We start from the raw sequence: 13,779 nt of genomic DNA on the forward strand, positions 1-13,779 counted from the left end.
ATAAAGAAGCTCTTTAACGTTATGAACCACTTGCTGAAGACGTCAAACGTCGTGTGTTGCGCACTTCGAGATGGTCACATAAATGACTAATTATAGCCATTGATCAAGGATGGCACAACAGAAATAATCCTATCTAAACGAAGTAAATTGTTGTCCATTACGATTGCTACCATTTTCGTCTCGGGCCTGCCGTTGTTCATGCTCTAATAATGTTTGAGCTGCTGTGACTGACATCGATGGCGATGGAAACAACCGGCATTAATGGTGCATAAAATTTATTGCCATATAGTGCCGCCGGAAATTAACACAACTTGGAATTCGCAGCTTCTTCGTGCGATGCAAGAATTAACCGTGGAAAAGTCTATTCGGTGTGTTTTCGCAAATGAGTTCTATGGAGAACGCTCCTTAGTTATTTTATACATTTCTTCCATCGCTAGAGGCATAATCACCCCATATGACAACAAAAAAAACCAATAATATTGCTAAATTTCACTGTTATGATTGGTTTCTCTTTGAAGAAATTGTATAAAATAGATCAAATTTTACATGATGAATTGATGTACGCAGTGGAACAAATTTACATTAACTAGGCAGTGGGACAAAATGTCTTCATTTTAATGTGCATCAGATATAACGACAGACATTAAAAATGACAAAATGTTATATAGGACAAATATGCGTCCACCGGCAGTATACGTTCCCTACCATTACCCGTAACTTTTGATTCCCTAAAGTCACAGGCCAACCGTTTGCAGCTTTAGAACATGGCCCATTTCATACCGGTGGCGATCGTAAATATATGCATAATTGATTTCCCAAGTAACCTTCTTGGTCTCTCTATGTTTGTGTGTAGGATTCGACCCAGGGAGAATACAGCCAGCTATTGAATATTGAATGTTGCATCTTCGCATGTTTCTTCTGGTTTTTCTAGACACTAACTAGTCGAACGAATTCTCGCAATCGAACACATCGAACATTTTACTATCCGAATCAAACCTCTTGACGTTCGCTGGTACTCCTGTTAGTACCGGGGTTATAAGATTTTTATCTCATCCTGATTTTTGAACGAAGGTTGTCAATGCATGACCAAAATCTGATTATGTTAAAGCTTTTCACTAAATTTTCCCTTCAACTCAGAATAAGAACAGGTTTGGACTGTTTATATTTTTTCTACTACGTAATTTGTGAAGAGCCCTGTGCTCTTCTTGAAGGTACAAGAACAGCGGACCCCGGCACGGAGTGTACCGAGCAAAATTTTTAACATTTCTTTTTCTTTCTTCTCGTTGACAGGCACGATGAGCAGGATAGCAGGATGGAGCGCAGAGAACGCGACAAGCAGGCACGAGCTGCAGTGCTACAGGCCGAACGTGACGCGGAACCAGCAGCACCAATATTTGCCGCTCCGGTTAAAGTGGTAAGTGCAGCGAAATATGACTTCCTAATGATCTCCGGGACGCGAACAGAAGAGACCGTAACCGTAAAAGGAAGAGAGCAATGCATGTTGATAGTCCTCCTGTACGGTGCGGCCTGATAGTTTTTTTTCTGGCTTCGTCTGCTCAAATTGACTTTTGGGAATTGGTGTAAATTTTCGAATTCATTACCCCGCTGATAAGGTTATGGTTTTTCCGGAATATCCGGTCGTCGAATTTAACGCTTCACTGGTATGCAATTCATATTGTCCGGAACTTACTGTTCTAAACTTTTCCCTACCACGTGATAATGATGCCGCTGAGTACTTTCGGATGCAACGTGGCAGACATGGTGGGTTTTTTCCTACGTATCGTAGTGAAATTGCAAAATGCAAGCAAGAGTTTTGTACCTCTTGTTTCTATCATCCGTCGCATTCACCGATTTCACAAGAACTTCAAACGGAAAGTATGTAACGTCGTAATCCACTTGTTGGAGGGTGGCTACGGCTTCGTTCCCTGTCGGTTGTGCTTGGCAGGGTCTGGACTGAAGACGGGGATTTATTGCAAACTTGTGAGCTTGTTGCAAAAAGTGCATGTGTATTTCATCTTTCTGGTTCAGAAAAGTTGGAGAGGTTTACACCTCTGAGCTGGGGGACGAGTGGTAAGCCTGTGGGGATTTGGCAAGAAGATAGCAATTGCCCGACTGTCGGTTCCTTCAAGATGGAGAGATAACAGGAGAGCGGCCGCCTAGACAGGTTCAACATAAGCGGGAAGACTAGATTGTTTCTTGAATAAACAATGAGCATTGTCACACCGTATGAAATGTTAACTTGACGAAGAAGTTTTATCAATGATTCTAAAGTGGACGGTACTGTGATAAAGGAGTTGTTAGCGCTGATAAACAGGGCTGATCGTTCGGTATGGTTGCAGTACGTAATTATCAAATATGATATAGTTTTTATGTTCAAAATCCAATAGATCCAATAGATGTGAGCTAAAACTGATCATATTGATAATGCTATGTACAAATCATAGACTCTCGGTCTGTATTTATAGTTTTTTTTTTCAAAAAATAATCAAGTAGAAGTTTTTATTGGATAGGTAATCTCAACTTTTCTCCATTGAAAATATATTCGAAGGCAATTCTCGTTACGTAAACTGTGCATCCCTCCGCTGACTGTGACTTGAATGAAATTTAACTTAAGTACGAGGGCATGCTCTCTGTTGCAACGAGAAATTTTAATCATCTTCCGAAGCTCGAGTTTTTAGCAAGATCGTCTAGATTTTCATAGATAGTAAGCGAAGTTCAATATTCAATCACTCCAGTGCACTAGAGTAACTTAAGACAAGTTTCACGTTGCTTTCTTCAGCAATGCACAGGATTTGCTCGTTCATGCTCGTAAACTTTCAGACTTTCAAATAGAAAGTATTTATTGTGCACAACTCGTCTAGTAGTTAATGTGTTTGTCGGAATGAATTGAAGAATAAAGGTATGTGAAGGTACTAACAAATATTTTAAAATCTAACGGTATAGTTTCTCACATTGATCAATGCACAAATGAATGTACGCTCTTTCAAGGAAGATAGTTTGGCTACCCTATAAGTCGCCTGTATCATTGAGGAATGTTGAACTTTTACCATATTTTAGATCACTGAAGAATGTTAATTTTTTCACGAAAAATTCTAAAACTCGTAAATTTACGAAAACTTAAAAGGAGGCAAACGTTGTGTCGCTTGTGACTGCTTCGATTACCTTGGGAATTCAAAATACGAGTATTAGCCATAATATGTATTTCTCGTCCTATCGCTGTGTAACAATAATATTTCTGACACTTAACACATCAGTTTCAGCAAACGAGGAAACGAACGAACGAGCAACCGATAACAGAAGGCAAACACCCGTTGCGGTCTATGCGTCAAATAATAATACCAGAGCGTTCAGATGGGAGTAAGGTTACCCGTAATGCATTGCACGGTTGCCTGATGGTTCTCCTGATGGTATGATAAATATTCATCCCCACAAGCATGATTTCATTTGCATGTGGAAATTATCACTCGCTGGCTCCCCTTCGCTAGTCGTAGTCTGTCGCACACTCTGTACACGGAATCAAAATTGATACAGAAAAGTCGGATTATCCACTGCAATTAAATAAAAGTTTTTAGAGGGCAAAGTTAGAAAAAAGACTAGAAAGAAAGTAAAGAATGGTAATGGCTTTTAGTTGTGTATTAAATATCGATTGAATTAGAAGAACTCTAATAACAATCAAACATAAATTCCAAAGCTGCCAGGGGAAAATTACCAATTCGATAAACAGTAATCTTTTGGGTTCAGTGCTGACAGACTGGCTGGCTGCAGGGAATCTCATATTTGGAATTCTAACGGACCTGGGTCTCGGTGAGCCCATTTAAACTTTCCTGTGCTTAGCATGTTACTACGCGAGTACCGCTGGTACACACAGCATAGACGATAAAGTGAAGTTATGAATGTAGAATTAGTAGGTAGGGCTTGAATGGAGATTGAGTGTCATTACTCACAGCGAGGCGAACGGAATTTCCTTCAGAATGGCTTTGGTAACCTTTGAGTGCGACTGTGTAAATATAGAATGGTAGAAAGAGAGTGAATAATCAAGAGATTTTGCATATATTCATACATACGGCGTGAAGGAAAACTTTTAATTTTGTTTGAAATTTTTCCTCTTTTGGTGGATGTGGAAAGTGGAAAGTGCTGATGAACAGTTTGAATTTTTCTTTTCCGTCATTAGCAATGTGATAGAAACAAGGTGAGTTTAAATGATGTCACACTGTGCTGGCATGACTGAGATGACTTCCTTTATTGTCGAATTGGAGAAGTAAAGGAACATGAGACGAGATTTTCTGTTGTTTGATTGTTGTACACTGCGCAAGGAAAAATAATGAAGAAGCTCTTATTATAAAACACCGAAAAGAATATCAGATGGCAATGTTAACAATTTCAGAATACAAATGACACATTCTTCGCAGTGGTATACCCGATTTTTGAATCAATTTTCACGTTCTATCTAAGCAGTTTAGCTTTTTATTGCATAGGGTAAAGAACCGGTATTAAGCAGTCTTAGCGGGTCACTGATTGTTTTACTTTATTACAAGCGATGGGTTGACTAAATGGGGGATATCAGCATACCAATCTTCTTGCTACCTTTAGTTCTTCAAGCTGTTACCACTGGAAAACACTATTGTTGAACTAAACTTTTGATTTTTCGCTTTAAAAGTTGGAGCGAAAGAACTAATTTTCAGACCGAATCAGACCGAACATATTTTCACCCTCAAAAAATCCCTCGAATTTTTCCCCCTATTCAGTAAGTTCGCGTTCCTATCCGCGACCTACTAATCGGCATCTGCATTAATAGATTTGATATTTTTGGTCGGTAGATGCGTAAAACGCCATCTATCTAAATTGTTTATCGGGGCATACACTCACCGCACCGTTCAGCAAACGGTATTCATCGTCTCTTTTATTCTCTAGTGTTCTTATGGGAAACTGCGAGCTTGACGTCTCATTCGCTGTTCATAAGAATGGTGGGAAAACAAAAGAGGCAAACATAACAGCGCACACGGTTCGACTACAAAGTTGTCAAAGCGAATAACATTGAAACACATCGTTGCTTCATTAAATTATTGAGAGAATCGTCAAAAATTATTGAAAAAACTGTCTTTTGTGTTGTTTTTAATAAAGAAAAATAAATTATGAACATACATTTCTCTTGAAAGTATTGAACCACGTTTTCACCATTGGTGGTTTCTAGGGATGGGAACTATCATTAAAAATCGTTACTGATAACTATCAGTAGTTTCCACTACGTTACTGTTAACTATCAGTAAATATCAGTAATTTTACCCATTATGGCATTGAAGCTAAAAAATAGTAAATTGTAAATCATCAGGCGGGCTCTTGGGCGGGCTTTATGGGGACTTACGCAACTACAGACCAGAGTTTTGCCGTCCGACAGATGTTACAGAAATGTCGAGAGTACAGCATACCCACACGTCATATCTTTATTGGTTTTAAAGCAGCATACGATACAGTCGATCGAGACCAGCACAAAACTGGTTTTTCGGATAAACTGACGTGACTGATCATGGCGACATTGGAACGAGTGATGTATTTCGCGCATCTCGGGGACACGTTCGATAAGCGGCGATGGTTGAAACAAAGTGACGGGTTTTCCAACATGATGTTCAACGTCGCTGTTGAGGTGGTGATCTCACGAGTAGGCATCGAAACGAGAGGCATGATTTTCATCAAGCGTAGTCAACTCCTAAGTTTTGCAGATGACTTCGATCTCTTAGCCAGGAATCTTGCAGACTGAAAGAAAAGGCTAGGAATATTGGGCTAAAACTAAATGCGTCGAAGATTACATACAAGAAAGGAAGAGGCTCAAAGGAAACAAACGCGCGCTTTTCACAGACGGTTACCGTTGACAGCGACGAACTACAAGTGATAGATGAGTTCGTGTACTTGGGATTGCAGGTGACCGCGGACAACTAGTAAGGAGATTCAAGCGGAAAAGCGGACCTATTTTGCCATTCGTAAAATGCTACTATCAAGAAGCATACGCTGCCGTACAAAGCTGACAATATCCAAAACCCTTATTACACTAGTAGTTCTTTAAGGACTTGAAACAGTGTTTGAGCGGAAAGTATTGCAGACGATTTTTGGCAGAGTTCAAACTGAAAGTGGAGAGTGGCGGTGACGTATTAAGCACAAGCTACTTGCATTGCATGGAGAGATTCCCATCGTATATCTGGCGAAAGTTGGTAGTCTACGGTGAGCCGGGCATGTCGTGAGGATGTTCAACTCGTGAATGGAGACGACTGCTTGAAACAGTCTGAGCCACACCGGCTCTAGGCTGTTGACGATGACGACGACTACGACATATTGTGTCATCCTCGACTATCGAACACGACTACCGACCAACAAATTTAATCTAGCTAATATTTCTAACGGGACCCCGGGGCGACGTAACTATATTAGTAAACATCAATAACAGCGAAACCTTACTGATACTTAGTGATATTATTCCTTACTGATAACTATCAGTAGTTAATGATAGTTTTCCCATCCCTAGTGATTTCAGTTAATTTCAAACCTATACTTCTTATTTCCAGTATCGAATCAATCTTTTAGCAACTCGATGGTTTACGAATTTCACTGCCGTTGCTGCTACTGCTGAACAGGTCCCATCGATTCAGAATTTATTTTCAGTTTAGTTATAAAATAATAAGATTTTCGGCTAGTAACTAAACTTTAGATTATTAAAAAACTGTTTGAATAATTTGGTATGTGAATGTTAAGAGCTTGACTTTTAGAATCATTGAAATCAGTGTTGAAAAATGTGATGAATTGCTTAGTAGCGAGGCGGCGATTGTTTTCAGCAGCTGAAAAATGTACGTTTTTGGACAACAATTTTTAAATCATCATTTCCTGTCGGAAACACAGTAAATTGTGTTTGTGAAAATTAAAACTATGGTTAAGTAATTCATGATGATGTCCTTATCAAAAGATTTTGAAAATATGAATAAAAAAGTGCATTTTTGGCTCATTTATTTTCAACTGATTAAGTGACACTGCTTAACTTGCTTGACGTTCCTTACCCTACTAGCTGACCCGACAAACGTCGTATTGCCACAAATCAAACTGTGTTGTACATAAATCGTGAATCTCGGATGACATTTGTCACAATCTCGAGCTTTGCAAGTTTCTGAGGAGTTCATGGGTGGTTTAATATACAAATTTTCCTCACAGTAAAGTATAAAACAACTCCCCCCATTGCTTAGCCTGATATAATAAAGCGGATAGCATTTAAATATTCGCTTGATTATATAACATTTCGCCCAATACCATTTTGCGGAACACCACTTCTCGGCTGACCATAACGTGGAATATAGAGTTTCCAAATTTGCCAAATTTGGTTCCATTTACTTGATTAGTTAAGAGGAAGTTTGTATTTTATTTGTATGGGATCCCCCCTTCTTATAGAAGGCATGGGTCCTAATTCACCAGTGAAAAAATTCCTGCCTCCCAAAACTCATACATGCTAAATTTGGTTCCATTTGGTTGATTACTTCTCGAGTTATGAGGAAATTTATATTTCAATTGTAGCCCCCCTCTTAAAGCCTTGTTGTACGTTCGTCAGCAGACTGCATCGAACTACAGCGGCATTTGAATGACTTTCGTGATTGGTGATCCCAAACCTGCTGGTCTTGAATGTGTCCCTACTAGCCCAAGTGCGTTGTGATCTCTTTTTGACATCTTTCACATCTATACTGTATCTGAAGAGCAACTCTACAGAGTAACTTGGGGTTCTTTTGGTCACTCAAATGTCAGAGATCTTGGGGTTCTTTTGGATACTCAAATGTCTTTAGAAATGTTTACTTGCATATCATCGCACGAGTGAACAGAAATTTTGATATTTATCGTAAAAGTTTACGAGCATTGTATTTTGCCTTGTTTTTTCTGTACTTGAAACTTCAGCTGCTATATGGAGTCCATACACGACTGTTTGGTTAAACAGAATCGAAGTAGTTCAATCATGTTTCCTGTGTTATGCGCTAAGACGTTTGCCTTGGCGGAACCCAGTGGATTGACCATACCCAGACCACTGACCAACTGACATGACACATAGAGGAAAGCCCTTTAAAAACATTATTACAGGTTATTACATTTGTACGGTTATAAACTCGAAGCAACACTCGAGCACTGCGGTGTGGTTATGTTGTGAAACATACTTTGGCGAAATATTGTGCAAAGTTTAAATTACGGCCAAAAAGAACCGTGCAATCTTGAATTTTAGCCAACTGAATGCGACGGGCCGTGCTCAGCAATCAAGTCTTTGACCACGGCCGGAATCTAGATCTAGACTGTTCAGACAGTTCGTCACATCGGCAGCGCAGTGTATCGCTGCCGAGATGGTATATTGTGCGAGTCATGTTCTATTGCTTGGATAAGCAATATCCTGAATCCTGAGGCGCATTCAACCATCACAAATATGAGTGGTGTTTGCTTGGACGATGGATTTAGTGCGAGTGTCTCGTCTGTTTATTTGTTTGCCCAGACCATCATTGATAACTACCGCTTGCTTAACATTAACACCTTGATCATAAGAAGAGACATTTCCAGTGCGAGCAGTTTATGAGGAAAGTTGCTGATAAGGGAAATTGATTCGCCTTTTATCCTCTCAAAAATCAATATTAACGTTCCGCCTAGAAGCCCAAGAACATTGGACTTTCTGAGACTGCAATACCAGCGCATTGAGCAATGTTATGTATACTTCGATTGTAACATGTCCATTGGTAGTTTTAGGATTCTATTAAAAACATTATTTTAATAAGTTTGACTTCGACTAGAAATTAGATTAATTATTAAGCAATGTATGATTTTTGTGTAATTGTATGTATGTAACTGTATGTATGTAAAACGACTGTGTGAACCTTGTAAACATTGTGATAATGATCAAAAGATGGTGGGATTTTCATGCTTCTTTGAGAATGCTATTGCATGCTATTTATTTACGTGTGTATGTTATTTTCCTTTTTTGTTTGAAACTTACTACTAGTAGGACTACTTCGACCGAATGGCACTCATATAACCTATTCTGGCAAGAGGATTCATTGTTGGTAATTCAGTAGAAGTATGTGTGGATGGTCTCATGCTAAAGGCACTTGAATTCGAAAGGTTGCATTCTACTAAGATTCGAACCTACAACCACTAGCTTGGCAAAGCAGAATGGGCCACTCCCACTATTCAAAATCCCGTTGAAAATTATTAGTGATCTGGACGACGGTAAGATACCATCAGTTGTCTTCACAGGATACGGGTCGAGCGGCCATCGACGATATAGGACAATCAAATCAATAATACCACGTTCGGTTACAACTTCACTCTGCGTGAAAAAAAAACATTACACGGCAGCAGTTTGTCAAGTGCAGATAGCTTTGTGCATCATAATCTTGAACGTACCGAACCATAACTAACAAATAAAAATGCCTCCAACAACCTGCTGCGTTCGACAGCTGGGGCTCAATTTCTCGTTTGCTGAATGGCTCTGCTTTCCCAACGAACCGTACAAGATAGCTCTTATCGGGTGTTCTGCTCACCAACTTACAGTTTTAATCTTCTGTGCAGCGACAAGCTTTCTCGGCACACGTACAAAACTGCAAAAAATGCACCTAGCCTGGCCAGTTATCACGTGTCTCCACGCGTAACAAAGCCATCGTTCTGCGGGCACGCGTGCACCGCACGTATACACTCAGGCAGTCGGTTATAGGTAGCATCATCGTCCGCCCAAGCCACTGTTATCTTCTCGAAAAACTTGTACCTACCGTGAGAGAGTCACGGCATGGCAGCATAAGCAAAACTAAAAGAAGGACGTGGGTACCCATCATCGTTTTGGGGTTGCTCCAAACCTCCCGGGACTGAAAAAGTGACTACATTCAGCTTCGCTTCGGTTCTTCTGCGCCCGTTGTGGCTTTGACAGTGCCGCGAGCAATGGACGGCACCAGAAATTCGCGGAGAAATGGTTTCGCATGGCAAAGCAAACACTAATTATCATAATTAGTTGGTTGGAAATTTCGCTGCTTCCTGTCCTGTCCGATCCGAAACAAGCGGGCGACGGTTGTCATTTGTGTGTCTGTGTGTGTGTGTGTGTGTGTGTGTGTGTGTGTGTGTATGTGTGCGACTACTTATTCGCGTAAATATTCGATAAGCGACGGAGGTAATGGAGTGGCATTCTGCTGCCCGGTGGGTGTATAAACGGTTGCTATGCGATCTAGACGGGGGCCTGTTAGGTCACTGTTGCCATTCGCCGTAATTTGTAACCATGGATGGTTTGATCGGCACGCAACCGTGGATGGTTTAAATTTTCTCATTAGTGTTATCTGGGAATATGATTGCTCAAGACAGTTGTACAGTGGAGGAATATTGCTAAGAAAAATAAAAAATACTTTTTTCAGAGTGTTTAAAAATTGAAAATACTGCTTTCGAAAATCTAACGAGTTTATCTTTGCTTATCTTTGGTTGTTTTAATACGTCACACTGTTTTTCGAGTCTTAACCAAAAAGTAAGCTTTTGTTTTGAATTATAGCTTTGCTTCGGAGAGCAAGACATAACATTATATTTTATCTAATAGGTTTAGATACTTTGCTTTCGATTCTAACAGTATCATGTGATTAGTTTGTTAGTTTGTCTCCATAAAAATATGACAGAATCGGATTGTAAGACGATACGCAATTGTAAATAGATATCGGTTTAAAATCGTTCTCCATTGACTAGAATCAATCTAGATACTATGTGACACCGGTTCAATTCAGTTCAGACTATCAGCTATCTTGCAAAATGATAGCAACGTTTCGCTGTTGCAATATTTATGGTGCAAATGTTTTAAGCATTGCATGAAATATTGAAATACCGAGAAGAGCTTCAAAGCAGAACAAAATCGGCAATGCCCCGTTCCGGTGTGCAGTGCACTCACTCTGGAAGGAACGTACAAACACATACACACACCGGAACGTCAAGTTATATTTTTACCATCATCATCATCGTCATCATCATCATCATCATCAGCAGCAGCAACGGGGTATAGGGCAGAGAACACATTTTCCCATGCATATGCTAGGTTGGTGGCGATCCTCACTGCTTTTCTTCCAGCCGCCCGGTCAGACGGATCCCTCAAATCTTGTAACCTGGCCGAGCATATTGCTGTTTTGGCTTTGATTGTTGTGTACCAGTGCCAAAGCGGACAGACGAACTGAACCGAAACCCGACATAAACTGATGGATCAAACAGGGTGTACAAAAACTATACCGAGTTCAACATGTATAGAACTAAAACTGTTCTAATATTTAGTGAACCAGAATTAATCTATTTTGATAAATAATGAATTGACATCTATTATGTAACAAAATTTCCGCTTTGTGTTACTGCTTGTCGAACCCGCCACCCTGTAAAAATCACTCCTGGAGCGTAGAGTATTTGGCTGGCAGATAGAGACCGTTTAATGGCTGCCAAGGCAAGGGGTGGAATGTTGTAGCATGGATTCTATTGTTTCCAGCTTGCCAGCAGCAGCTGTCGGACGACGACGATGAGTTTCCACTGGTGTATGTGTGTGTGGCTGTGTGTGCATCGTCGTACCCATCGTAGTTTATGCACGTTTGATTCTCCCTGCTCCTCGCATCGACCCGGCAACAGATGCTCGTATTTATGGGTGCTTCCCGGTTTAATTCCTATCACTGGATGGCAAGAATCGGAACACTAGGCTTGCCAGTGAGACAAAACTTTGGACTATTTACCACCGACCCACCGACTGACAAACGACCGCATATCGTTGACAGCAGGGGCTTGATGCGTCAGCGAAAAACTGTATCCGGTTTTGTTATCGGTCATGGATTTTAAACAGTCATGGAGTTGATGGTAAAATTTCCGGTTTTAATCTAGCAACCATAGAGTGACACGCCGGGTCAAAATCCTAAGTCGTCTTCAAGGAGCATAGCTTTCATACTTGAATCGATTCCTGTGTGATGAAATCATTGCAAGCAGGAAAAAGGAATCATCACACAGTGTACGTGTCTATTTCTATGTTGTTACGCTGGAATTGAAACCGGTGATAAATTTCTCGGTGAGATTTATTTTCTTTCTGACACGACACGGTTGCAATGTTGGTCCGGAAGCTTTCCGGGCTGTGTAATTGTAGCAGATGCAAGTGTTTGCTCAATGTATTCGGAACTGTAATAGTACATGATACCCGAGATGTTTGCTTGACATTTTATTTTTGTGCTTCTTTCTTTTAATAAAAACCCGATTTAATCCATCTATTGGTGAAACGAACCTTTGTTATATCATTTTATTTGTCATGTGAGGTAGGATTCGACGTGTCTTCGAACATAATTAAACTGTTAGTTAACGCTGTGCTTGGTGATTCATATCACTCCTACTGACAATACCTTTCATTGATAAACCATGAAAGTCGGTCCAGTCGTTCAAAAGTAATGATTTAAAAAAAAGTTTGGCCTCGATTTTTGGACTCACTCTAACTCATAGAGAGCTCCCCAACCACCAAATGAAAAAAATACGGGTCCAAAATTTTCTGAAAATGAATAAGTTTACAAAATTTGAACAAAATCGGAGCACTTTGAAATTTTAATGAATCCTTTTTTCATAAAATTGCTGAGTAAATTATGTACATTGATTTGGTTTGACTAAGTACAAGCAAAAGAAACGTCTCTCTTTCTTTTATATTTATCTTTAACATATACATTAGAGTGTCCCAAAATAGCACTATGTCAATAAACCCGGGGGCTCATCCCTCAAATGATAGCTTAGGGTGTCACAACAAAACTTTTATATGGTGCCAACATTGGTTGACGCGATTTAGGGGTCGCACATTTGAGTTTTATAAAAAACGGCTATTTTTAGGAGTGAATACAAAAAAATATTTTAAGAAATGTTAAAGTAGATAAAACAAAGTCCTTAATTATTTTTTCACAATCATTGAGATCTGAGACATTCATAAAAAAGTTATGGTGGCATGCCTGGAGTCATATTTAGTTACAGAAATTTATTGAATTCGGCAAAATTTTAAAATTTTCAAAATTTCATTTACATAGACGTCAAAACAGGGTATCGAACAGTGTCTCAGAGCAATGTATCTATACTGTATAGATGAGGAATTTTATGACGAACAACTTTGGCGAAGAAAGTATGGAAACGAGAATAATTGCGAACGAATCGGTTTAGCCATCTTCGAGAAACAGGCGACTAAAACAGCGTTACACACATACACACACACACACACACACACACACACACATGCGCGCGCGCCACACATACACACTCGGCACTCCGGGCCTTGGACCATTTTCGTGTTTTTCTACCAATTTCTTAACCTTTGTTACAGTATAACCACAGACAAACAGACATAGACATAACTCTTGGAAGAAAAATCAACAAAAATGATCGTACCTCACATTTAGCCTGAACACCAGCACCATCTATGATAGACATTTCCAAATATCAAATAGCAACAGGAGTATCCCTCGAAGTAGCAAGTATTTTTTACGGGGAATTCCCCTTCTTTCGTCAAAAAGCGCCACTTTGATCAAAACGGAGACATTCCCAACTAAGCCCAAATTTGAAATGACGGTTTAATCGGTACGAAGAATGGAAAACGAGTGTTATGTCTGTTTGTCTGTGGTATAACAGAGGTCAAAAATTTTTTTTACCATTAGGGAAGTTCAACATGTATGCTTTGTTTTTTTTTATTAATTTAAAGAGATTTTAAATTTTAAATTCATTTATCTCTAGAAAATGTGTTCTTTGATATTTTCCAATTCTGATTCA

General features: G+C 39.6%; 1 protein-coding gene across 4 annotated transcripts in view; it reads left to right on the top strand.

Moving 5' to 3' along the window:
* Positions 1–13,779, top strand: part of LOC128744494 (AF4/FMR2 family member lilli) — a 126,420-nt gene that overhangs the window by 41,635 nt on the left and 71,006 nt on the right. For 3 of the 4 annotated variants that reach the window (XM_053841542.1, XM_053841544.1, XM_053841546.1), the window contains one exon: positions 1,291–1,414. In XM_053841542.1, coding sequence (XP_053697517.1) covers positions 1,291–1,414 — 124 coding nt within the window. The remainder of the gene's footprint in view (positions 1–1,290; positions 1,415–13,779) is intronic. The other variant, XM_053841543.1, reaches the window with a different exon arrangement.

This window comes from Sabethes cyaneus, chromosome 3 (genome assembly GCF_943734655.1).
Source record: "Sabethes cyaneus chromosome 3, idSabCyanKW18_F2, whole genome shotgun sequence".
Taxonomy (NCBI): domain Eukaryota; kingdom Metazoa; phylum Arthropoda; class Insecta; order Diptera; family Culicidae; genus Sabethes; species Sabethes cyaneus.